At 43.0% G+C, this 27,216-nt stretch overlaps 1 protein-coding gene across 5 annotated transcripts in view; it reads left to right on the forward strand.

The window, feature by feature from the left end:
• OFD1 (OFD1 centriole and centriolar satellite protein) overlaps positions 1–26,626 on the forward strand; it is a 63,125-nt gene extending 36,499 nt beyond the window's left edge. For 4 of the 5 annotated variants that reach the window (XM_043459235.1, XM_043459234.1, XM_043459233.1 and 1 more), the window contains 11 exons: positions 193–382; positions 4,875–5,005; positions 5,534–5,645; positions 14,462–15,064; positions 15,533–15,653; positions 17,118–17,218; positions 22,140–22,259; positions 24,588–24,745; positions 25,224–25,382; positions 26,128–26,195; positions 26,484–26,626. In XM_043459235.1, the coding sequence (XP_043315170.1) occupies positions 193–382; positions 4,875–5,005; positions 5,534–5,645; positions 14,462–15,064; positions 15,533–15,653; positions 17,118–17,218; positions 22,140–22,259; positions 24,588–24,745; positions 25,224–25,382; positions 26,128–26,195; positions 26,484–26,526 (1,806 nt within the window). In that variant the 3' untranslated portion in view covers positions 26,527–26,626. The remainder of the gene's footprint in view (positions 1–192; positions 383–4,874; positions 5,006–5,533; positions 5,646–14,461; positions 15,065–15,532; positions 15,654–17,117; positions 17,219–22,139; positions 22,260–24,587; positions 24,746–25,223; positions 25,383–26,127; positions 26,196–26,483) is intronic. The other variant, XM_043459237.1, reaches the window with a different exon arrangement.
• The last annotated feature ends 590 nt before the right edge of the window (positions 26,627–27,216 follow it).

Raw genomic sequence — 27,216 nt, forward strand, 5'->3', positions numbered from 1 at the left:
TGAGTTGTATGAACTTGCTCCAGCTCCAAGACAGAAGTTGTTGTAGTTAGAATCATCTTGTTCCAGAGAAGCAGACCAGCGAACTGACCATAATTAAATTATGCCACAAAGCTGAGAGCAGACTGTCAGCATCTACCTACTCAGTCCTGTAGAGTCGCCGTTCAAATACAGGTTTTCCTTTTCCAATTCCAGCTTGAGTTGGAGTCTGTCAGAGCGCAGTGTTTGGTGTTAACAAAGCAAAACCACATGCTAAGTGAGAAGGTTAAAGAGACGAGTGACTATTCTCTACTGAAAGAAGGAAAACTGGAGCTTCAGGCACAAAATAAACTACTTAAACAACAAGTAGAAGACATGAAAAGTGAAAACATGCATCTCCTAAACCGTAAGTCATTTTTTTTTTTACATGATTTGTAATTCATGTTAGGTTCATGTTAGGAAATTGCTTTTTTTTTTTTTGGCTACACCATGAGAATGTGGGATCTTAGTTCCCCAACCGGGCATCAAACCTGTGCCCCCTGCAGTGAAAGTGCAGAGCCCTAACTACTAGACCACCAGGGAAGTCCCAGGAAACTGCTCTAGGGGAGGCTTCAGTTGGGAAGGTTTTATAAAATTAAAATTCTCAGATTGAAATTCCTTCTTTTTTGCTTGCTATTCCATAATTCATAGTGTCTGTAAGAATAAACATTTTTAAATTTACTTTTTATTTTAGATTAGAGTATGGTTGATTTACAGCATTGTGTTTCAGGTGTAGAGCAAACGGATTCTGTTATACATATGCACATATCCATTCTTTCTCAGCTTCTTTTCCCATGTAGGTCATTACAGGTTATTGAGTCGAGTTCCCTGTGCTGTACAGTCGGTCCTTATTATCTATTTCATATGTGGTAGTGTGTGTCTGTTAATCCAAAACTCCTAATTTTATCCTTTCCCCTCCCTTTCCCCTAGGTTAACCATAAACTTGTGTTTTGAGTCTGTGTAGTCTGTTGTGTTTTGTAAATAACTTCATTTGTATCACTTTTTAGATTCCACGTATAAGTGATATCATAAGATATTTGTCTTTTTCTGTGACTTGGCCTCACTTGGTATGGTGTTCTCTAGTTGCATACTTGTTGCTGCAAATGGCTTTATTTCTTTTTTGTGGCTGAGCAGTATACCATTGTGTATATATACCACATCTTCTTTATCCATTCATTTGTCCATGGACATTTGGTTGCTTCTATGTCTTGGCTATTGTAAATAGTGCTGCAGTGAACATTGGGATGCGTATATCTTTTCAAATTATGGTTTTCTCCAGGCATGTGCCTAGCAGTGGGATTGCTGGATCACATGGTATTTCTATTTTTAGTTTTTTGAGAAACCTTCATACTGTTCTCCATAGTGGATGTACCAATTTACATATCCACCATCAGTGAAGGAGGATTCCCCTTTCTCCATGCCCTCTCCAGCATTTATTATATACAGACTTTCTGATGAGGGCCATTCTAATTGGTGTGAGGTTGTATCTTATTGTAGTTTTGATGTGCATTTCTCTAACATAATTAGTCATGTTGAGCATCTTTTCATGTGCTTTTTGACCATTTATATTTTTTTTTGAGAAATGTCTATTTAAATCTTTTGCTTGCTTTTTGATTGGGTTATTTGAACTGCATGACCTGTTTGTATATTTTGGAAATTAATCCCTTGTTGGTTACCTCATTTGTAAATGTTTTCTCCCATTCTGTTGGGTGGTCTTTTCATTTTGTTTATGGTTTCCTTTGCTGTGCAAAAGCTTTGAAGTTTTATTAGGTCCCATTTGTTTATTCTTATTTTCATTACTCTACGAGGTGGATCCAAAAAGATATTGCTGCAGTTTATATCAGTGTTCTGCCTGTGTCTTCCTCTAAGTGTTTTATAATATCTGAGCTTACCCAGTGGCTCAGTGGTAAAGAATCACCTGTAATGCAGGAGACCTGGGTTTGATCCCTGGGTCGGGAAGATCCCCTGGAGAAGGAAATGGCAACCCACTCCAGTACTCTTGCCTGGAGAATCCCATGGATGGAGGAACTTGATAAGCTACAGTCCACGGGGTCTCAAAGAGTCAGACACGACTGAGCGACTTCACTTTCACTGTTGCCTGGAGAATCCCTTGGACAGAGGAGCCTGGTGGGTTACGGTCCATGGGGTCACAAAGAATTGGACATGACTGAGCACACATGCATGGGCTTACATTTAGGCCCTTTAATCCATTTGGGGTTTATTTTTGTGTATTGTGTTAGGGAATGTTCTAATTTCATTCTTTTGCATGTAGCTGTCCAGTTTTCCCAGCACCACTTGAAGAGACTGTCTTTTCAACATTGTATATTCTTGCCTTTGTCATAGATTAATTGACCATAGGTGCGTGGGTTTATTTCTGGGCTTTCTGTTCTGTCCCATTGATCTATATTTCTGTTTTTGTGCCAGTATCATACCATCTTGATTCCTGTAGCTTTGTAGTATAGTCTAAAGTCAAGGAACCTGATTCCTCCAGCTTCATTCTTTCTCAAGATTGCTTTGGCTGTTCGAGGTCTTTTGTGTCTCCATACAGATAGTGAAATTGTTTGTTCTAATTCTGTGAAATGCCATTGGTAATTTGATAGGGTTTGCACTGTATCTGTAGATTGCCTTGGGTTGTTGTTCAGTCGCTCGGTCATGTCTAACTGTTTGTGACCCCATGGACTGCAGTACATCAGGCTCCTCTGTCCTTCACCATCACCTGGAGCTTGCTCAAACTCATGTCCATCGAGTTGGTGATGCCATCCAACCATCTCGTCCTCTGTCATCACTTTCTCCTCCTGCCTTCAGTCTGTCCCAGCATCGGGGTGTTTTCTAATGAGTCAACTCTTCGCATCAGGTGGCCAAAGTATTGGAGCTTCAGCTTCAGCATCAGTCTTTCCAATGAATAATCAGGATTGATTTCTTATAGGATTGACTGGTTTGATCTCCTTGCAGTCCAAGGAACTCTCAAGAGTCTTCTCCAGTACCACAGTTCAAAAGCATCAATTCTTTGGCACTCAGCCTTCTTTATGGTCCCAACTCTCACATCCATACATGACTACTGGAAAAACCATAGCTTTCACTTGATGGACCTTTGTTGGCAAAGTAATGTCTCTGCTTTTTAATATGCTAAGTTTGTCATAGCTTTTCTTCCAAGGAGCAAGTGTCTTTTCATGGTTGCAGTCACCATCTGCAGTGATTTTGGAGCCCAAGAAAGTAAAGTCTGTCACTGTTTCCATTATTTCCCCATCTATTTGCCATGAAATGATGGGACCGGAAGTCATGGTCTTAGTTGTCTGAATGTTTAGTCTTAAGCCAGCTTTTTCACTCTCCTCTTTCACCTTCATCAAGAGGCTCTTTAGTTCCTCTTTGCTTTCTGCCATTAGCATGGTGTCAGCTACATATCTGAGGTTATTGATATTTTTCCCAACAATCTGGATTCCAGCTTATGCTTCATCCAGCCTGGCATTTCTCATGATGTACTCTGCATATAAGTTAAATAAGCAGAGTGACAATATACAGCCTTGATGTACTCCTTTTCCTGTTTGGAACCAGTCTGTGGTTCCATGTCCAGTTCTAACTGTTGCTTCTTGACCTGCATGCAGATTTCTCAGGAGGCAGGTAAGGTGGTCTGGTATTCCCATCTCTTTCAGAATTTTCCAGTTTGTTGTGATTCACACAGTCAAAGGCTTTGGCATAGTCAATAAAGCAGAAGTAGATGTTTTTCTGGAGTTTTCTAGCTTTTCCTATGATCCAACAGATGCTGGCAATTTGATCTCTGGTTCCTCTGCCTTTTCTAAATCCAGCTTTAACAGCTGGAAGTTCTCAGTTCACATACTGTTGAAGCCTAGCTTGTAGAATTTTGAGCATTCCTTTGCTTGTCATTTTCACAGTATTGAATCTTCCAATCCAAGAACATGGTAAATCTCTCTTATCTGTGTTGTCTTTGATTTCTTTCATCAGCACCTTACAGTTGTCTACATACAGGTAGATTTATTCCTAGGTATTTTATTCTTTTTGTTGCAGTGGTGAATGGGATTGTTTCCTTAATTACTCTTTCTGATCTTTCATTGTTAGTGTATAGAAATGCAAGAGATTTCTGTGGAATGATTTTGTAACCTGCAGCTTTACCAATTTCATTAATGAGCTCTAGTTTCTGATGGCATCTTTAGGGTTTTCTCTGTATAGTATCATGACATCTGCAAACATGACAGTTTTATTTCATCTTTTCCAATTTGGATTCCTTTCATCTCTTTTTTGTCTCTGATTGCCGTGGCTAGGACTTATGCTCACTCTCCCCATTTCTGGGAGTTTTTCTACCTCCCAGGCCCTCCAGGCCCAAGGGCTGGTAGCCAACAGCCTGGCCCCATTAGCAGTCTAGGGAACTACATCATCCTTTGTGGCTAGGGACCAGCCTAAGCCAGTCTTCCTTGAAGACTTCTCCAATGACCTGAATTGGAGATGCCATCTGCTTTCTGCCTGGACCCTGAGAGCTACTGACACAGATGCACAGATCGAATTGGACCTCAGGGCAGTCATGGATAGGTTTTGCTAGAGCGTTCCTTCTCTACCTCTGTGCTTGGTAGAGGGGAGAGGCAGGCTTTCAAATTAATTTAAGGATTAAAAAGAACTCTATTATATGGAGAAGGACTCAAGAATACTAAAATTTGCATTTATGTGCATTAAATTGTTTTGAAATTCCTGTGGCAGAATTGCTTGTTGTCCATTTGATGGAGCTGATAGAAAATTATGTGCATGCCCAAAAAGGAAGAACAATTTGAAACTTCTCTAGCTGCTTTTAAAAGTAAAGGTCAGTGAGAAAACTTCAGTTTGATAACAATCATGCTCTGCTACTTTCCTAGGCATAGCTCAGCCGTCTCCCGAACTGCTGATTTTTCAGAAAGAATTAAAGAAAGCAGAAAACGCTATTGCACTTGAGCATAAGGAGTTTGAAACCCACAAGCAAGCTCTACAAAAACAGCTTGAAAGCGAAGTGAGTATTGCTCCTTGTGCAGCCAGGGGTTGGGCCAGTCTGCTGCATAGATACATGAACTTGGCACATGCCACACGAGTGTAAATGGGGTTTACTTCAACATCAGAGCTCCCCCAAGGTGCTAAAGTATGTGCTTTCTCATCTGAGAGAACTCTCCAGTGATCATGTGACTTTATATTCATAATTGTCACAAAATCCAGAGGCAAGCAAACTCACTTAAACGCACAATTTTTCAAGTCCTGGTGGTGCCCACAGTGGCGGTGTCTTGATTCTCACCCTGACTTGGAAATACTGCTGCCGTCTTTCTTGTGTCTGCTCTGGAGTAGCTGCTCTAACTTGCATGTGACAAGAGGTGGAAACTTGTTTTATCGTTTGTCATCTTGTAGGGACCCTGTGCGTTAAGTGTGTAATGCTGCTCAGAATTGGCAAAAGGGCAAAAGAGAATAAGCCCAATGAGAGAATAGCTCCCTTTGAAGTGAGCTGTGATTTCTTTTATGTTCATTTCTTTTCTTCTCTGATTCTCTGCAGATTGAGCACTCCACCCAGCTGAAGGCCCAGGTATTAGAATATGATGCTTCTGTCAAGAGGTTAACTGCGCAGGTTTCAATTTTAAAATCACAACTAAAACAAACTCAGACAGGTTAGAGACATTTTTAACCTGTGTGTGTGTGTGTGTGTGTGTGTGTGTGTGTGTGTGTGTGTGTGTAAAACTTCTGACATTTGTGAAAATGTGTGTGTGTGTGTAAAACTTCTGACATTTGTGAAAATGTGATTGTTACTCATTGAATTCTTGGTAATTCTCATAGTAGGGGGAAGCTTCCCAGGTGGCTCAGTGGTTAAGAACCTTCCTGCCAACACAGGAGATGTGGGAAATATATGTTTGATCCTTGGGTTGGGAAGATCCCTTGGAGAAGGGAATGGCAACCCACTCCAGTGTTCTTGCCTGTAGAATCCCATGGACAGAGAAGCCTGGTGGCCTATAGTCCATGGGGCCACAGAGTTGGACACAGCTGAGCACCAGCACCTCGTAGGGAACAGTCATAGAGAAATGTGCCATCTCAGAAGTCAAGCTCCCTGTCCATTTCAGGGATACCAGCCAGGTGGTCAGCTAACGTGACTTGTTTTCACAGGTGCCCCATGCTTGGGGGAACCTCATACCACAGATAGGTGTGATAGCAACACAGAAGCCCCCAAATTCATCCTGGACCTAGGCTTTCCTTTTTTATTTGCTGTCTGGTGGCTCAGACAGTGAAGAATCTGCCTGCAATGCAGGAGACCTGGGTTTGATCCCTGGGTTAGGAAGATCCCCTGGAGAAGGGAATGGCAACCCACTCCAGTGTTCCTGCCTGGGAAAACCCATGGACAGAGGAGCCTGGCGGGCTACAGTCCATGGGGTCGCAAAGAGTTGGACATGACTGAGTGACTAACACTCACACATCCCGATAATAAGACCAGTCAATTCTTGAGTGGTTTTATACATTCCCTGACAGGTTTATGTGAGTGGGAGAGGCAGCATGGCCTGGCCGAAAGAGCACTGCTGCTGAAATCAGAAAATTGGTTTTGTACCCGTTTTGCAGTTAGTTGTTTGGCTTTGGGTACATTTCTTTCAACTTCCTTGGGCCTCGATTCCCCTCTGTAATGAGGGTAATACCTTCTGTGCCGTGGAGGATGAGGGGCTATGTGGTCAGCCCCAGTGCAGGGCCTGGGGCACGTAAAACACTGGGCAAATGGCCACAGCTGCCATTTTATTACCGTGTCTTCCTGTCGATGCATGACATCTGCCCCTCCTTCATAACAAGCGCTGAATTTGACACTTTCTTGAGCTGCTTTCAAGCCCAGCAGAAGTTCGTGAGACTGTGATTCTGAGCCTTCCTCAGTTCCTATTTGCACTTCTTCCTCCTCAGGCCCTTGGCCCCTTCTTCCCACTCTGCTTTTATTTCCGTCCTTCACTCATCTCTACTCTTCCCTGTTGCTTGTTTTCTTGCCACAACTCTGCATTTGCCAGACGTCCCACTGCTGAAACTGTCCCGAGCTCAGATCATTAGAAATAGTTCATTGAGGATGGAAGCTTCACGAGTACGGGCCTCCCAAGCATCTGTCCCTGGCATCATCAAGGTGGTCTTGCAGGAGAGGAGCGGTCACATGTGGTGGCTTTGCATTAGGCCAGCCCAGCGACTTGGTGCTTTGCTATTGGGTGATTCAGCTATAGTCTCCTGTCCGTGACGTGGGGGCAGTGAGAGTTTTGGGCCCGCGGTGGGCCCTGACCACACGCCCTTCTTCCCCTCTCTGAGACTTAGGCTGTATGCAGTAGATTTTGCTGCAGCCCTGGGAGTTCGGGGGTGGCATCCTGTAATGAGACACATTCATTGTTTTGAAGTCAAGTGTGTGAATCTTCCTGCTGGTGAAATAAAGATTATAAATGGGTTTATATCAGATCAGGTCAGATTTTTCAACCACATGAGTTCAAGTCTGGTTAGGCTTTGTCCCTGAATACATTGTGAATGCCTTTTCGGTTCTCAGAGCTTTATGGATTTTCAAGGTCGTGCATAATGGATTGTGAAATAATAGCATGCATTACAAAAGAAGGCATATGAAGCAATAGTTGGTACACATAAGCTCTCAAATGTTAATAATTACTGTTTTGACTATGGTTTTACAGACTTTTTTTTGTTGAAGTATAGTTGATTTACCCTATTGTGTTGATTTCTGCTGTGAAAGTGAAAGTGTTAGTCATTCAGTTGTGTCCGACTCTTGTGCGACCCCAAGGACTGTAGCTCGCCAGTCTCCTCCATCCATGGGATTCTCCAGGCAAGAGTGCGGGAGTGGGTTGCGATTCTTTTCTCCAGGGGAGCTTCCCCACCCAGGGATCGAACCCAGGTCTCCTGCATTGCAGGCAGATTCTTTACCCTCTGAGCCACCAGGTATAACTTTCGATTTACAAACTATTTCTTTTTATTGAAGTATAGTTGATTTACCGTATTGTGTTGATTCTGCTGTACAGCAAAGTGATTCACTTGGATACACATATATATAGATTGCTTTTGGTACTGCTTTCCATTATAATTTATCATAAGATACTATATCATAATATAGTTCTCTGTGCTCTACAGTAGAACTTTGTTGTTTATCCCTTCCATACATAGTAGCTTACATCTGCTAACCCCAGCCTCCCATTCCATCCCTCCCCCAACTCCCTCCCCCTTGGCAACCATAAGTCTGTTCTCAATGTCTACGAGTCTGTTTCATAGATATGCTCATTTGTGTCATGTTAGATTCCACCTATAAGTGATACCACATGGTATTTTTCTCTTTCAGACTTACTTCACCTAGTATGGTATTCTCTAGTTGCATCCATGTTGTTGCAAATGGCATTATTTTGGCCTTTTTATGACTGGGTAATATTCCTCTGTGTGTGTGTGTGTGTGTGTGTGTGTGTGTGTGTGTGTTCACACACCACGTCTTTACTCATCTGTTGATGAAGGTTTAGGTTGTTTCCATGTCTTGGCTATTGTGAATAGTGCTGCTGTCAACATACAGGTGCATATATCTTTTGGGATTAGAGTTTTGTCTGTATATATGCCCAGGAGTGGAATTGCTAGATCATATGGTAATTTATTTTTACTTTTCTGAGGAACCTCCATACTCTTTCTCATTTTTCAGTTGAGTTGTTTGGTTTTTTGCCATTGAGTGTATGTATTTTGGAAATTAAGCCCTTGTTGGTAGCATTGTTAGTAAATATTTTGTCCCATAGTGTAGGTTGTTTTTTTGTTTTGTTTATGGTTTCTTTTGCTGTGCAAAGGCTTGTACGTTTGATTAGGTCTCATTTGTTTATTTTTGTTTTTATTTCAATTGCCTTGGGAGACTGACCGAAGAAAACATTGCTGTGATTTATGTCAGACAATATTTTCCTGTGATCTCTTCTAGGAGTTTTATATTATCATGTCTTATGTTTAAGTCTTTAAGCTGTTTTGAGTTTATTTTTGTGTATGGTGAGAGGGTGTGTTCTGACTTTGTTGATTTACATGCAGCTCTTCAGCTTTCCCAGCACCACTTGTTGAACAGACTGTGTTTTTCCCATTGTATATTATTGCCTCCTTTGTTGAAGATTAATTGACTGTAGATGTGTGGGTTTATTTATGGTCTCTCTATTTTATTCCATTAAAGCATATGTCTGTTTTTGTGTCAGTATGATGATGTTTTGATTGCAGTAGCTTTGTAGTATTGTCTGAAGTCTGGAAGGGTTATGCCTTATGGCTTCTTTTTTTTCCCCTCAGGATTACTTTGGCAATTCTGGGTCTTTTATGGTTCCATATAAATTTTAGGATTGATTATTCTAGTTCTGTGAAGAAATACAATGGGTAATTTGATAGAGATCACATTAAATCTATAGATTTCTTTGCGTAGTATTGCCATTTTAACAGTATTGTTCCAGTCCAAGAGCATGGATTTCTTTCCATTTCTTTGAATCCTCTTTAATTTCTTTTATTAATATTTGATGGGCTTCCGTAGTAACTCAGCTGGTAAAGATTTCACCTGCAATGCAGGAGACGCCAGTTCAATTCCTGGGTCTGGAAGATCCACTGGAGAAGGGATAGGATACCCACTCCTGTATTCATGGGCTTCTCTGGTGGCTCAGCTGGTAAAGAATCCTATTTTATAGTTCTCAGTGTATAAATCTTTCACCTCGGTCAAGTTTCTTTTTCTTTTTTTGTGGGGGAAGTAATTTTAAAAGGTACTGTTTTTTTTACATTCCCTTTTTAATATTTCATTGTTAGTGTAAAGAAATGTAACTGGTTTCTGAAGGTTAATCTTGTATCCTGCTACTTTGCTGAATTCATTTATTAGAAATAGTAGCTTTTGTGTAGAGTCCTTAGGATTTTCTATATATGTAGTTTCATGTCATCTGCATATAGTGGCAATTTTACCTCTTCCTTTCCAATTTGGATACCTGAAAGCAGTACTGTATTGAATAGAAGAGGTTAGAGTGGGTATCCTTGTCTTGTTTTAAATTTTACTAGAAAGGCTTTTGGCTTTTCACCATTGAGTATTACGTTGGCTGTGGGTTTTTCATAAATGGTGATTATTGTGTTCAGACATGTTTCCTCTATACCCACCTTAGTAAGAGTTTTGTCTTGACTGGATGTTGAGTTTTTTCAAGTGGTTTTTCTGCATCTATTGAGATGATCATGTGGTTTTTGTCTTTTGTTTATGTGGTGTTTCACATTGATTTGTGTACGTTGAACCATTCTTGTGAGCTTGGGATGAATCTCATGTGGTTGTAGTATATGATCTCTTGTGTGTATTGTTGGATTCAGTTTGCTAATAGTTTGCTGAGGAATTTTTCATGTATATTCATCAAAGATACTGATCTGTAATTTTCTTTTTTGGTGGTGTCTTTGTCTGGTTTTGCTATCAGGGTGACGGTGGTTTCATAGAAGATCTTTGTGAGTGTTCCTACCTCCTTAAGTTTTTCTAAGAGTTTGAGAAGGATCTGTATATGTTCTTTGTATGTTTGGAAGAATTCACCTGTGAAGACATCTGGTCCTGTACTTTGTATGGAGTTTTTTGTTTGTTTAATTACAAGTTCTCTCACTTCTAGTGATCAGTCTGTTCAAATTATTTCTTCTTGATTCAGTTTTGGTGAGCTCTGTATTTCTACAGAGTTGTCCATTTCTTCTAAGTTGTCGAATTTATTGGCATATAATTGTTCTTAGTATTCCCTTAGGGTTTTTTTTTTGTGTGTGTATTTCTGTGGTATTGGCTGTGGTATCTCATTTTAATTTCTTATTTCATTTATTTGGGTTCTGCCTCTTTTCTTGGTGAGCCTGGCCAGAGGTTTATCAATTTTGTTTACTCTTTCAAAGACCCAGCTCTTGGTTTTATTGACTTTTTCCATTTTTTAATTGCTACTTTATTTTCTATCTTTATTCCTTCTTTCTGCTGACTTTAGGTTTTGTTTGTTCTTCTTTTTCTGATTCTTTTAGGTGGTATATTATGTTGTTTATTTGATATTTTTCTTGTTTTTTTGAAGAAGACCTGTACTACTGTGAACTTCTAAGAACTGCTTTTGCTATGTCCCTTAGATTTTGTATGGTTCCGTTTTCATTGTCATTTGTCTTAAGGTATTTTTAAATTTCCACTTTGGTTTCCTTGTTGATCCATTGGTTTTCCAGTAGCATATTGTTTAGTCTGCATGTAGTCATTTTTTCCCCATTTCTTTTTCTGTGGTTAATTTCTAGTTTCATGCCTTTGTAGTCAGAAAAAGATGTGTGAGATAATTTCTGTACCCTTACATCTGTTGAGGCTTGTTTTGTGCTCTAATATGTGGTCAGTTGTAGAGACTGTTCCATGTGCAGTTGAAAGGAATGTGTATTGGTTTTTTGTTCTTGGATATAATGTCGTGAAAATATCAATTAGGTCTAACTGCTCTGTTGTACCATTTAGGATCTCTGTTGTTCTATTATTATTTTGCATAGAATATCTGTACATTGATGGGAGTGGGGTGTTAAAGTCTCCTACCATTATCATATTCTTGTGAATTTATCTCTTTATATCTGTTTGTATTTGTTTTATGTGTTTGGGTACTTCTGTGTTAGGTGCATATATTTTAGGTTAACGCATGTAAAATCTTCTTCTTGTATTGATCCTTTTATCATTATAAAGTGTCCTTCATTATCTTTATGACCTTTGTGTTAAAGTCTATTTTGTCTGATTAAAGTATTGTGACCCCTGCTTTCTTTTCATTTCTGTTTGATTGAAATATCTTTTTATACCTCTTTACTTTCAGTCTGTGTCCTTTGCCCTAAGCTCTTGTTTTTTTAAATCCCATCAATGTCAATCACTCTGTGTCTGTTGATTGGAGCATTCAGTCCATTTACATTTAAGGTGATTATTGTTAGATATACATTTATTGCCATTTTAAGGCTTGTTTTCTCATTGATTTTATACTTGTTCATTTCTTTTTGTTTTTCTTTGTGTGGTTTGATGATTTTCTTTTGTATTATATTTATGTTCTTTTTGGTTTTTGTGAATCTGTTGTATATTTTTGAATTGTAGTTACCCTGTTTTTCAAGTATGTTAACTCCATCCTTAGACTCTAACACATTCTAGGAAGGGGGGTAAATTTACAGTTTCTTACTCTCTTTCTCTTGTTGCCTTTAGAATCCTCTCTTTAACTTTTGCCATTTTTTATTAAAATATGCCTTGGTGTAGGTCTCTTTGAGTTTACCTTATGTGGAACCCTGTCTGCTTCCTGCACTGGATATCTGTTTACATCTTCAGGTTTGGGAAGTTTTCAGCTATAATTTCTTCAAATACATTTTTTATCTTTTCTCTTTCTTCCCCTTCTGGAATCCCTATTATGTATAGATTGGCATTCTTTTTATTGTCCCATAGGTCTCTGGCTCAGTTGGTAAAGAATCTGCCTGCAATGCAGGAGACCCCAGTTTGATTCCTGGGTCAGGAACATCCAGTGGAGAAGGGATAGGCTACCCACTCCAGCATTCTTGGGCTTCCCTTGTGGCTCAGCTGGTAAAGAATCTGCCCACAATGTGTGAGACTTGGGTTCAATCCCTGGGTTGGGAAGATCCCCTGGAGAAGGGAAGGGCTACCCTCTCCAGTATTCTGGCCTGGAGAATTCCACGGACTGTATAGTCCATGGGATTGCAAAGAGTTGGACACGACTGAGCAACTTTCACTTTCACTACTTTCAGGTCTCTTGTTTAGGTTTCTTTTTCTTTTTTTCATTTGGCTTTCTGTCTGTAAAAACCAATGGGTGATTTACATTATTCTATCTTCTGGGTCACTTATTCATTCTTCAGCATTATTTGTTTTGTTTTGTTTCGGCCATGCCACATGGCTTGCAGGATCTTAGTACGCTGGCCAGGAATTGAACCCACACCCTCAGCAGTGAAAGTGTGGAGTCCTAACCATTGCACCACCAGGGAATTGCCTGTTTTTTTACATTATTCTTTGCCTTTAGTTCAGTTTTTGTCTCAGCAAATGAGTTTTGTAATTTTCTTGCTTCCTCTTTATAGTTTCTATTCCCTTTTTGCAATACTCTCCTTTTCTACTGATAATTTTTCCTTAATCCCTTTAGTATTTTCATTATCTTTTTTGAAATCAGTGTCTGTTAAACTGAAGAGGTCTGTTTCATTGTTTGTTCTTTCAGGGGAATTGTCTTGGTCTTTTAACTGGGAATGGTTCCTCTTCTTCATTTTACGTAATTTTCTCTCCCAAACTTACAGAAGAGAAATTATCTACTGTGGTCTTGGGGGGACTATTTATATGTGGAAGCATCACTGTGTAGCTTCTATGGGTTTAGTGTTTGTTTGGCATGAGGGCTGTTTTTGGTATGGATGCCTGTGACCTCTTTACTCAGCGTGTGCTAGCCATGGTCATTATCCCCTTATAATCAGGGTGTGCAGATGTGGTGGCTGGTGCCCAGTCCTGAGGTTCTCAGCTTTGGTGGAGGATCTCACACACTCCCAGAACACGTGATGGGATCGTTGGTGGCTTGAGACCACTCCTGGAGCCCAGAAGGGCGGCAGTGGTGGCCATTCGAGACTGGTTCTGTAGCCTGAGGTAGGGAGTAGGTCACAGCAGAGGCTCAGAACAGATCCTGAAGCCTGTGGCACGCAGGTGGCGGTTGCTGCTGCTCGTGACCCCTCCTGGAGCTCCTGTAGGCCGTGTGATGCCACCTGAGAGTGTGCACAGCAGAAAAGGCTGCAGTGGTGTGTCCCACCACTCCCCTCACACACCCCAACCATCAGTAGCACCTGGCCTCTAAGGCGACCCAAGCTTCCTTCATGTACACCCTCAGGAGCGACCGCTCCAGACTCCAGCCCCTTCAGGCTGTTTCCACACAGCCCACCCTAGCCCTCTCCCTGGGTCTGATTTCCGAAGTGTGAGCTTCAGCACCCAGCTTCTGCCTGCCTGGGTGAACACATGTCTCGGGCTGGGGAGTATAGGGCAGTGGTGCTGACCTTTTGTGCAGGTTTCTCCCTCCCAGCTGCTGCATACCAAAGGCTGCATTCTCCCCCGAGGCTCTGGAGCTCACCTCCATCTTGGCTGATCTCGTGGGGTACAGGAACCTTGTCTCTTTTATAGCACCCTCCTGAGGATACAGATCCTGTCCCAACTTCTTCCTTGCCTTTTCTTCCCCCCTTTTGTCCTACCTGGTTCTATGGATATTTCCTTGCCCTTTCGGAGGTCTGAGGTCTTCTGCCAGTATTCAGTAGATATTCTGTGAGAATCATTCCACACATAGATGTATTGTTTGTTGATGTATTTGTGGGTGGAGGTGAGCTTCACTTCTTACTACTCCAGCATCTTGATCACACGCCACAAACTGTTTAATGTGCTAGTTGATTTTTCAACTAAAAATTGCTGAAACATTTCAGTTTGGTTCTCCACCTTTTCCCTTTGTGTCTCACACTCTCTGTTTGTGACCTGCAGCGCTAGAGAACGAAGTGTACCGCAACCCAAAGCACTGTCTGCTGAATCGCTCCATCAGCGGGTTAATGAGCACCAGGGTGGTGCCTCGTGATGGCGACATCAGTGGGGATTTCTTGAAAAATCCTCTGAGACAAGAGGAGGTGACAGCAGGCCCAGTTGCACCGCGGATCCCCAAATACCCAAATGCCAGCGCAGAGGGGAGTTCCCCTGATTCCGACCTCGAGTTTGTAGCCAGTACCAAGGTAAGGGTGAGAGAGCTGGAGCAGGAGGCAGAGCGCCTGGAAAAAGCTTTCCAGAGCTACCATCAAAGGGTCAGTCAGTGCCCTGCCAAGAGCCGCTTGGCAGCCAGGAGCCCACCCCTGCTGCGTCTGCCGGGAACTCTCAAGAACATCACTGCAGCTGTTCCCGAGAGGTGTGTGTTTGTGGACACCAGAGTCACCTCTCAGCAGCCTCCAGTGAGCACGCGCGGAGGGGACGAGAGCGAGGTGTCCGAGGTGCCCAGCAGCATGGCCTCAAGGTCACAGAAGAGCGTAGCCTCCAGACGGCTCTCCTCCACGCCACTCCCCAAATCGAGAAGCCTTGATAGTGAAATGTACCTAGAAGGTGAGCTATGGATACAGGCCTGTGGATGCTCTGGACGGGGGTCGGTTGCTCCTCATCCCCCGTCTCCTCTGGGTAACAGTGCAGCTGGAGGCTGATAAACTGGGAGTCATGGGAGCCTCTGAACTGTGGGCTCCTGGGAAACCATGGCTCCTCCACCCCAGGTTACAGGTAGTGTGGAGGCCATAGGATGGAGGGTCAAGTGCCGGCATTTTGCTTGGCACGTGGAGGTTTTCAGAGAGTGACTGTGGCTTTTCCTTGGCTGCTGGTTAGTTTCATGTATTCTCTTGTTATCACTGAAGTTTCATTTTCATGCCTGAATTGTTAGTTCTGTGGATGATTTTCACATACCCTACTGCTTGCAAAGATGATCGAAGACATTTTCAAAGTGGTAGAAATCTTTAGAAGCTGCACTGCCATCTTCTCCTCACAATCTGTAACGTGCTTGTCCTGGTTCCTCCTGCCGCGTAGGTCTGGGCCGATCCACTGTGACTGCCACCTGTCCCGACAGAAAGCCACAGCCTTCGCCTGCCGAGTCCAGGCACAACCTCTCTGTGCACTCACTGTCCAGCCCTCTGGAGCAGAAGGCCGGGTAAGTACCTCGTTCTCTGCCAGGCCTCTGCTGAGGCTGGTTAGCTTCCTGTGGTCTCAGCCAGGACTGGCTCCGTTTTTTTAGGTAATGTTAAAGACCATGTGGCAGGATAGAATTTGCAATCAGATTATAAGATGCATCATCTCTGAGAATCATTTGAATTATTGCCTGGAGGAAAAAAAAATTCTACTTGTTTGCTAAACTTGATGTATAGTGTATATGTGAAGGTCTCTCAGTTGTGTCTGACTCTTTGTGACCCCATGGATTATACAGTCCATGGAATTATCCAGGCCAGAAGACTGGAGAGGGTAGCCTTTCCCTTGTCCAGGGGATCTTCCCAACCCAGGAATCAAACCCAGATCTCCTGCATTGCAGGCAGATTCTTTACCAGCTGAGCCACAAGGGAAGCCCAAGAATGCTGGAGTGGGTAGCCTATCCCTTCTCCAGCGGATCTTCCCAACTCAGGAATCGAACTGGGGTTTCCTGCATTGCAGGTGGATTCTTTACCAACTGAGCTACCAGGGAAGCCCTATAGTGTATGTACTTGGGTGTTAATAAGCATCTTCATAGTTCCATGAATAGACTTGGTTTATAAAGATAAAACAGACATAAAAAATTTGCAAATACAAACCAATTCACTGTAAACGTTAAATAGTTTTGTACATCATTAAGAAGTCACTTACAAATATTTAGGGATTTAAATATAAGCAAATAAGGTTCCACAGTGTCAATCATTAAAATAAATTCAAAAGTGGTAGTGAGTCAGGATACACGGGCTGAAGCAGAATGGGGTGGCTGTATCGAGAAGCTTGGGGGCAGGGGTGGGCAGCAGGTGGGATTCAAGTCCAGGGTGGGCCTCCTACCTGTGCCCAGTCCCCACGGTGGGAGATTCTGACTCCTCCTCTCTGGGCTCAGGCCTGGGCATCTGTATGTTGATGCTCATCTACTGTACAAAGTTGAAAACTAGCACAGGTGCTTGTCTGGTCCTAAAGTAGGTAGTTTGTTTTTTTTTTTTTCATATCGGTCCTTCTGTGTTAAAGCTAAAAAGAGAGGCAGGACACATATGGGCTGAGTTAGGGCACTGTGATGCATGGCATCTTCAGCTGGCTCATGGTAATGGTATAAAGAGCTTTTTGAAAAATTTTTCAAGTTCTTTAAATAAAAATTCCTCCTCGGAACCGCTTTGAGAGTGCCAGGATATTCTTTATTAACAATGGTAGTACCCAACTCATGGCATGAGGCAATGTGGAAGAGTGACTGAGTTAATGCGTATTAATGGTTTGGAATGATGTCTGGTGCATGGAGAGCGCCCAGTGCAGAGTAGCTCCCATTCACTATGTGTCCACGAGAAATTAATTTTCTAAAGCATTTTCTCAAGTCACAAAAGGCTTTTTTCATCACCTTCTGCTCTTGTGTCTTACATTATTAAACTTCACATTCTTGAATTTTATTCTTCCCATCCAGTCTTTATCAAAGACCTACAGAACTTCAAGACAAAAGTGAATGTTCAAATCCAGACAAGCTCGTTTTTAAGGATAATGAGGAATTTGAACCATCTTTTGAATGTAAGTTTAAATATTAATACTTGCTTTTATATGAAGAACTTGTTTCAAAATGTAAAACGTTTTGGCAAAACATACCAATTGTTACAAAATGCAAAGCAGTTACAAAGTAATACATTTTTATTTTCTGATAAAATCAGTGATACAGGTATAGTACCATGTTTTTGTATCTGGAAGATTTTTAGGTTCTCAGTTCCATTGTTAAAAATTTCAGGATAACTAAATTGCAAACTTAGGAAAAGACTGAGGGCAGGAAGAGAAGCGTGTGACAAAGGATGAGATGGTTGGATGACATCACCCACTTAACGGACATGAGTTGAACACACTCCAGGAGATAGTGAAGGACAGGGAAGCCTGGTGTGCTGCTGTCCATGGGTTCACAAATAGTCAGACATGACTTAGGGACTGAAAAACAACAATTGCAAATCAGAGTTAAGCATGTCAGTTCAGTCGCTCAGTTGTGTCCAACTCTTGGTGACCTCATGGACTGCAGCTTGCCAGGCTTCCCTGTCCATCACCAACTCCTGGAGATTGCTCAGACTCTTGTCCATCGAGTCAGTAATGCCATCCAACCATCTCATCCTCTGTTGTCCCCTTCTCCTCCTGCCTTCAATCTGTCCCAGCATCAGGGTCTTTTCCAATGAGTCAGTTCTTTGCATCAGGTGGCCAAAGTATTGAAGCTTCAGCTTCAGCATCAGTTCATCCAATGAATATTCAGGATTGATTTCCTTTAGGATCGACTGGTTTGATCTCCTTGCAGTCCAAGGGACTCTCAAAAGTCTTCTCCAATACCACAGCTCAAAAGCATCAATTCTTCAGCACTCAGCTTTCTTTATAGTCCAACTCTCATATGCATATGTGACTACTGGAAAAACCATAGCTTTGACTAGATGGTCCTTTGTTGGCAAAGTAATGTCTCTGCTTCTTAATATGCTGTGTAGGTTGTTCATAACTTTTCTTCCAAGGAGGAAGCGCCTTAATTTCATGGCTGCAGTCACCATCTGCAGTGATTTTTGGGGCCCAAAAAATTAAAGTCTGTTAGAGTTTCCATAGTTTCCCCGTCTATTTGTCATGAAGTGATGGGACCAGAAGCCATGATCTTAGTTTTTTGAATGTTGAGTTTAAACCAGCTTTTTCACTCTCCTCTTTCATTTTCATCAAGAGGCTCTTTAGTTCCTCTTTGCTTTCTGCCATAAGGGTGGTGTCATCTGCATACCTGAGGTTATTGCTATTCCTCCCAGGAATCTTGATTCCAGCTTGTGTTTCATCAAACATGGCATTTCGCATGATATAGTGGCTCAGACAGTAAAAGTGTCTGCCTGCAATGCGGCAGACCTGGGTTCAATCCCTGGGTCAGGAAGATCCCCTGGAGAAGGAAATGGCAACCCACTCCAGTACTCTTGCCTGGAAAATTCCATGGACTGAGGAGCCTGGTTGGCTACAGTCCACGGGGTCACAAAGAGTCAGACATGACTGAGCGACTTCACTTTCACTTACTCTGCATATAAGTTAAATAAGCAGGGTGATAATATACAGCTTTGATATACTCCTTTCCCAATTTGGAACCGGTCTATTGTTCCATGACCAGTTCTAACTCTTGCTTCTTAACCTGCATACAGATTTCACAGGAGGCAGGTAAGGTGGTCTGGTATTCCCATCTCTTTCAGAGTTTTCCAGTTTGTTGTGATTCACACAGTCAAAGGCTTTGGCATAGTCAATAAAGCAGAAGTAGGTGTTTTTTTGGAATTCCCTTGCTTTTTCAGTGATCCAGTGGTTGTTGGCAATTTGATGTCTGGTTCCTCTGCCTTTTCCAAATCCAGCATGAACATCTGGAAGCTCACAGTTCACGTACTGTTGAAGCTTGGCTTGGAGAATTTTAAGCATTACTTTGCTAGCATGTGAGATGAGTGCAATTGTGCAGTAGTTTGAGCATTCCCTGGTATTGCCTTTCTTTAGGATTGCATTGAAAACTGACCTTTTCCAATCTTGTGGCCACTTCTGAGTTTTCCAAATTTGCTTGCATATTGAGTGCAGCACTTTCACAGCATTATCTTTTAGGATTTGAAATAGCTCAACTGGAATACCATCATCTCCACTAGCTTTGTTCAAAGTGATGCTTCCTAAGGCCCACTTGACTTTGCATTCTAGGATGTCTGGCTCTAGGTGAGTGATCATACCATCGTGGTTATCTGGGTCATGAAGATCTTTTTTGTATAGATCTTCTGTGTATTCTTGTCACCTTTTCTTAATATCTTCTGCTACTGTTAGGTCCATACTATTTCTGTCCAATAATTTATTGTTCCCATCTTTGTGTGAAATTTTCCCTTGGTATCTCCAATTTTCTTGATGAGATCTCTAGTCTTTCCCATTCTATTGTTTTCCTCTATTTCTTTGCATTCATAACCAAGGAAGGCTTTCTTCTCTCTCCTTGCTATTCTTTGGAACTCTGTATACAAATGGGTATATCTTTCCTTTTCTCCTTTGCCTTTAGCTTCTCTTTTCTCAGCTATTTGTAGGCCTCCTCAGACAACCATTTTGCATTTCTTTTTCTTGGGGATAGCCTTGAGCACTGCCTCCTGTACAATATCACGAACCTGTGTCCATAGTTCTTCAGGCACTCTGTCTATCAGATCCAATCCCTTGAATCTACTTGTCATTTCCACTGTATAACTGTAAGGGATTTGATTTAGATCATACCTGAATGGTCTAGTGGTTTTTCCTACTTTCTTCAATTTAAGTCTGAATTTGGCAATAAGGAGTTCATGATCTGAGCTACAGTCAGCTCCTGGTCTTATTTTTTCTGATGGTATAGAGCTTCTCCATCTTTGACTGCAAAGAATATAATCAGTCTGATTTCAGTATTGACCATCTGGTGATGTCCATGTATAGAGTCTTCTCTTGTGTTGTTGGAAGAGGGTATTTGCTATGACCAGTGCGTTCTCTTGGCAAAACTCTGTTAGCCTTTGCCCTGCTTCATTTTGTACTCCAAGGCCAAATTTGCCTGTTACTCCAGGTATCTCTTGACTTCCTAGTTTTGCATTCCAGTCCCCTATAATGAAGAGGACATCTTTTTTGGGTGTTAGTTCTAGAAAGTCTTGTATGTCTTCATAGAACTGTTCGACTTCAGCTTCTTCGGCATTAATGGTTGAGACATAGACTTGGATTACGGTGATATTGGATGGTTTGCCTTGGAAACGAACAGAGATCATTCTGTCGTTTTTGAGATTGCACCCAAGTACTGCATTTTGGACTCTTGTCGACTATGAGGGGTACTCCATTTCTTCTAAGGGATTCTTGCCCACAGTAGTAAATATAATGGTCATCTGAGTTAAATTCGCCCATTCCAGCCCATTTTACTTCACTGATTCCTAAAATGTCGATGTTCACTCTTGCTATCTCCTGTTTGATCACTTCCAATTTACCTTGATTCATGGACCTAACATTCTAGGTTCCTATGCAATATGGTTCTTTACAACATCAGACTTTACTTCCGTCACCAGTCATGTCCACAATTGGGTGGTGTTTTTGCTTTGACCCTGTCACTTCATTCTTTCTAGAGTTATTTCTCCATTCTTCTCCAGTAGCATATTGGGCAGCTATCAACCTGGGGAGTTCATGTTTTAGTGTCATATCTTTTTGCCTTTTCATACTGTTCATGGGGTAAATGAAGCTTGTAAATGAATCCTTACTTTGTGAAGGTTAGGATTGCCTCAGATTTAAAGTAAGTGACTTCTTAAAATTTGCTTCCCCCCCCCCTTTTATGGAATGTGAACATGTTAAGTGACTTTTTGAATTATAGTGATTCCATCAATTGCCTCAGATTTAGAAATACCTTCCTTAGTTACAGAAAGGAGATTAAAGAGTATTAGCTTAAGAGACTAGAAATTGTTGTCCTGGCTTTGGTCCTGCCTTAGATTGTTCAACCTCAGAGCCTACTGCTTCACTAAACAATAGGAATGTAGTGTCAACCAGCTCTGAGGTTCTTTCTGGGTTACCGAGTTTTTTTTTTTTTTTGGCTGTAGAAGCTTTATTCATAATAGCCGGAAACTTGAAACAAGCTAGGTATCTGTCAGTTGTTGTTCAGTCACTAAGTCATGTGCAATTCTTTGTGACCCCATGAACAACCTGGCTGATCCAGGTTCTTGCCATACTCCCTTGGTTGTGGCGTACCACACTCTAGCCCTCAGGCCGTCTCCCAGGTTCTGACCTCTGAAGGCTGAGCCTCAGCTCGCAGGGTGTGGAAACCTTTCCTTTTTCACAGTTCCCTCACACGGGTGCAGGTCCACTCCCAATTCCTTTCTTTTTTTTTTTTCTTCCATTCTACCCAGTTACCTAGAGTTTTTCTTGCCCTTCTGTTAAGTCTGAGGTGTTTAGTTGATGTTTTCGTAGTAGTGAGAATCATTCCACATGCACATGTGTTTGTGGGAGAAGGTGACCCACATGACCATGACCTACTCCTCCACCATCTTGATCCCATCCCCCAGAAAGTTTTTATATTTGTGCGTTAACCTGTAGTTTTGCCTTGAGCACTCCATCCTCAAGTCTGAATGTCTAGTACTTTGAACAGGGAAATGAAAGGGCTTAGTATATTTTATGAAATCTTTGAACCAACTTCATTAACTTTGTTAAATCACTGCTATTGAAATAGACTTCAGATGCTTTTCGCCAAGCCAGATGAATTCTGCTGTCACTAGACTGATTTCCCTCCTGGGTAACAAATCAAATTTGTCAATGAATCTCCTAAGAATGCTTTAAGAAGCAGATACATTGGCGAGTGATTCCAGTGAGTTCCTGGAACCCTGTAAGTAAAGGGCTGGTCCAGTTGCTTTGTCTGAAACTTCAGTGCTCAGCAAGGAGTTATCCCCACCCTCTCTTCTCCTGCTGCTGCTGAGGGCTAGGGGAGATTCACTTGCACTTCTTATAGATGGACGGAGTGTGCCAAGGCAGTTCGAGAGAGATGGCCTCCATCATGCTGGCGACATGCCTCATGTGGACGGCGCTACAGCCCCTGTACCCACCAGGCCCATCTCGTTTCAGTACTCGGGTGAGTTTTCCTCTGTTTTAACTAACGAGGTATGTCAATAATAACATTTCATATTGCTTTCTATCTGTTTGCTTCCTTCATACCTTAAAAAGTTAGGATGGTTAACCTGTTATATTTTAGTCTTCAAAACAGTGATGACCCTGAAAGAAAAGTGGTCATTATATCCTTCCCTCCCATCTGGCCCACTTTCTCTTCCTGTCTCTTCTGCAGACTCCCCCTTCCCTCACCAGTGTGTGGAAGCAGTTCAGGCCTTGGCCAGTGGACAGGTCCTTTTCTCTCCTTGGACCAAAGTGTTGAAGCATTGTACACACCCTTCCTCAAGTAAAACCACCTACTAGTAAAACCATCCTCCCCCAAAGCTGTGCAAAGCCTCTTGTAGGCAGTGTGAAGTCACCGTACTCAGGAACAGGAAGAATTGCTGACGGAAGAAAGATTGTGAGAGGGTTGATTTTGCTGAGTCCAGTGTAAATCACTGTGGAAAACATCCATTCAGGATGGCTTGCTCAAGAGCTTTTTCTATGCCAGGCACTTTCCCGGGGGCTGGGCATCCTGCAGTCAAGCAGCCCCTGCTTTGTGGAGCTTCTCAGGGTGGGCAGGTTGTAGAGGAGGGGATGGTCAGCAAGCCATCACCAAGGAGCCCCAGTCAGATGGGTAGTCAGTAGGGATGGTGGCAGCCATCTGGAGGAGATGGTAATAAAAATATCAGAGTAAGAGAAACCAACTGAGGAGATAGGTGTTCTGCCTCTGAGAGGTACTAGATAGTATAATAAGGTCTTCTAAAATGAGTATTCAGAAGTGTGGCTGCACCATTCAGGAGTGACCCTTCTCCCCCAGGAACGAGCAGAAGATTGCCTTTCTGCCTGTGGAAATGAGTACTGGCTGCCTCCGGTAGTCAGGTTCATGGCCAGGATCAAGGGCCAGACAAGCCTGTGTTGTCTCCCATTGGTGGCGTGGAACGAGGGCCCGGCACAGAGATTCAGAGTCCTCTGGTGAACTAGAGAATTCGTCTGTTTCTGCACACTGTTGGGGGTAGGGGGTAGCGTGGGTCAGAGATGAGGTTTTTCAGCCAGGGCTGGAGGAGAAAGGTCACACAAGCATCAGCGGGGTTGGAAGGTGATTGAACCATGAGGTACAGGGACTTGAGCTGTGGGCTCTCAGGAGTCAGCAAATGAAGCCTGGGCCGTGCCAGAAGGAACGGAAATAGATGCACGCCATTGTGGGCAAGGCAGGCACTGGAGAGGTTCCCTGCCCCTGTGGGGGTACCGGGGTACACTAGGGTGGGGGCTTACCTGGTAGGAGGGGGGAGTCCCCGGGGAGAGATGGGGAGGGAGCACGTCGAGTTGGGGAGACTGTGGGAGCAAAGGCGGGGGCAGAGAAGAGCAGCTGGAGTCAGGTGATAGTGAACGTGCCGGGGGTGTGTGTGTGTGGAGGTCGGATGTGCAAAAGTGATGGTGATGGTGGAGGAAGTCAGTCTGATAGGAAAAGACCAGTTGTCGGGGCCTTGGCTGCCATGGTCTGGACTCGACCGGAGCAGAGACAGCGCTCAGTGCCTCCCTCCCTTCTCTTTGGGAGGTGACTGGTGCTAAGGAAGCATACAGGCTTGAAGGCTGAGAGACTGGTGTCAGGGAGTGCAGAGACTGTGGTGTTGGTACTCTCGGTGAAGGGTGGTCAGGACCCTCACTGCAGCAGCAGGACGAGGAGAGGTGGGAGCCCGAAGCCCTGGAGGTTGGTGGACAGAGCGTAGAGTGAGCTCGGCAAAGGAAGCCAGCGTTGTGGGATTGCCACATGCAGGTGGCAGGGAACTTCCCCGTAGAAGCATTGGTGTGAGGCCAGAGAGGGACAAGAGAAAACATGGGGGATGATGGGGACAGAGGCAGCCCCAAACCCCAGGGAGGGATCCGCCTGGAGGGAATGGAGTGATGGCCAGGTGGCCTGAGCAGGGAGGGGAGGGTGGTTGGTGGTTTTGTCCTGCTCTGGGCAGGAGACTCTTGCACCCCTGTGGAAGTAGTGTGGAGGTAGTGACCATAATGCTGTGGGAATAAATGGGGACAAATGATCGGGTCAGAATGCTAAGGATCCGGCGGGCTCAGAACCAGATGCAGAGGCAGAAATACAAGGCTCCCCTCGGTGAGGAAGGAGGGGCTGGGGACACGAGAGGTGCGCAGGGTGTGCTGCCAGGTCTGGGGCTGAGGGCTTAGAGGCCAGCAGAGGCGGCTGACAGTTGCACCGTCTCCCTGGGGCTCAGCCAAACCCCTGCGTACCCATCCCATGTTTGTCTGAAAAATCTGCTGCCAGAAGCTATTTGTTCTTTATTTTCTGTCCCATTAGGTGTCAACCAGAAATCACTTGGAGAACAGAAGGAAGAAGAAAAACTCCGAGAACAGCAGGCGAGGGAACGAAGGCAGGGGCAAGAGCAGAGGCAGAGCGAGTGGCGGGAAACTCTGCAGAGGGAGCGGCGAGAACTTGAGAAGCTGGAGCAGGAGAGGGTAGTGATGCTGGTGGGAGAGGGAGTCCCCTGTGTCTCTAAGTCCTAGGAGGAGTGGGGAAGTGAACCAGCCTTAGGCGGCCTGAGGACAGCTGTGGAGCACACAGGCCTTCTGGTTCAGGGTAGAGGGCCAGCCCAGTCCCGTGCATCCTCATCTGGTCCTGAAAACAGGCTCATGATTGAGGAGGACCTTGTTTTGCAGTTGATTTTCTCATTGTAAATGAGGTTAAAAAAAGAGCCTCTTGCTTCAGGGCTCCCCTGTCCTCTTTTCTTTGATGTGCTCCTGGCCCTTAGGCTGGTCCCAGATTACTCAGGCCACTTCACTTGTGCCCCTTTGATGGTAGCAGTGACTTCAATTAAAAAACAGTTCTCTGGCATGCAGGTTGTAGGTAAAGGATCAGGATTACAATACTGTGTTTTTCAACCCTTAGAAGTTCTAAAAGAGGTATAGTTCCTATTTTGGTACCCATCTGTTTCAGAGGCTAATTGAAGAATCATTGAAGTTGGAAATTGAAAAAGAATACGAATCAAGTGTTCAGGAAATGAAAGACAAATCTAAATCTGTTTGTGGTGAAAATCCTCTAGAGAAATACATGAAAATCCTGCAACAGAATCCAGACCAGGACACCACGGATAAGGTGCTGATGCTGTGGACGGGCGTCTGTGGGTGGGGAATGCTGAGGGCTCCTGTGTTTTACTTGAAACTGAAGTGGCTCAGTCGTGTCCGACTCTTTGCAACCCCATGGACAGTAGCCTAGAACGCTTCTCCGTCCATGGGATTTTCCAGGCAAGAGTACTGGAGTGGGTTGCCATTTCCTTCTCCAGGGGATCTTCCCGACCCAGGGATCGAACCTGGATATCCCACATTGTAGGCAGACGCTTTACCGTCAGAGCCACCAGGGAAGTCCTGGTTTACTTGAAAACCTTGTGATAAAGATCTGCTGTCTCCATTGGAGACAGAGGGAAAAGCATAGAGAATCTGAAGGTCACATAGAGTTCCAGCCTTTTCAATATCTGACACTCCTGACAAATCATGGCTTTTGTTTGAGTAAAAGATTGAAAAAGTTTTGATTTGTCAAAGTTTGTAAAAGTTGGGATATCTTATTATTTTCAGAACAAGAAATAAATGAAAGCTCTATGATTGAATAATGAATGAGTTAGTTAGTTCTGAGACAGTAATATTTTATCTAAGTCTAAGGTACTATGTTGAGAATACCTTCCAGGTAGCTTATTCTGATGTGCTTGCTGAATGTCATGTTTAAAAGTCACTGCTTTTATAGACTCAATTACTTATATATTTCAAAAACAGTTCTTAGAGAAATCATAAAGTTTTGAATATATATCTAATTGCAAAATTCCTCTCCCCCCGCCTCGTTGTGTCAGAGTTCCAAAAAGGTGTTCAGAGAGAGCTCACAATTGGACACGCTGCCATCTAGTGACAAAGATGAAAGGTATGGTGTCCCCAACATTGTGTTCTTATGCAAACCATTTATCATATTGCTGGTTCATTCTCAGCTAGGGGAACGTTCAGATATTTGAGTCTGCCTGTAACTGAATCAGTCAAAATGACTGACTTCAAAAAAAAATCTATTGCATTTTATTAACCTGTCAAATTACTGATAAAAATCATGAGCAAGGGCAGAAACCCCACAGGAAAGGAATGAGAACATGATAGATCACAGAATAAACTTGACAAGAATATAACAGATTAAAAAAATTTTTGTCTTTCCCTAATTTAGTTTTGCAGCCTTTTCCCATGAGGAACCAGATGACATATGGTAGCCGTGTTTGCTGCCCAGCTTCTTACTCCGATATCATAATTAACGGCCTGTGAGTTCTCTGTAGTGAGACAAACTGCTCAATAAAAATCATGTGAAATCCAGTGTGATTTTTTTTCTTACTTCTATTTGCTACTATAATAATAAATGAAAAATAATCTAGTCAAGTGACACCTCTTCAGGGTTTCTCATTCTTAGGCCTTTCATTATACTGAAATGAGCTGCTATTTTTTCCCTCCATTTTTGTCTTAGGTTATATCTTCTTGAGAACTTATCTTATTGGTCAAGTTCTAGGCCTCCCTTTTCGAACTTTCAGTTTTGTCCCTTCCTCTTAAGTGTTGGGCTCCCACCTGTCAAACAGGAGGCCATCTTCCCTGACATTCTCCTTATGGTTTGTCCCTGAAAATACAAACACATGTTTTTCTATTCTAGAGTTTCAGTGCTAACCAGTGGTCACCCAGAGCATAACACAGGCAGGGTCTGTCTACTCTGTCTTTCCAGTGAAACCCTAGAGGATTCCTTCCTCTTTACATATTCAGATTGGGCTAGTTGTCTTTGCTGGTGATGCTTGTTTGGCCATTAAGTTCCATACTAAAACGGGAAGGAGATTTGGGGGTGTTTATTATTCCTTAGGCTTCTAATGATCAAACTACTGCACAATTGCACTCATTTCACATGCTAGCAAGGTCATGCT

Source organism: Cervus canadensis, chromosome X (genome assembly GCF_019320065.1).
Source record: "Cervus canadensis isolate Bull #8, Minnesota chromosome X, ASM1932006v1, whole genome shotgun sequence".
In the NCBI taxonomy this organism is placed as follows: domain Eukaryota; kingdom Metazoa; phylum Chordata; class Mammalia; order Artiodactyla; family Cervidae; genus Cervus; species Cervus canadensis.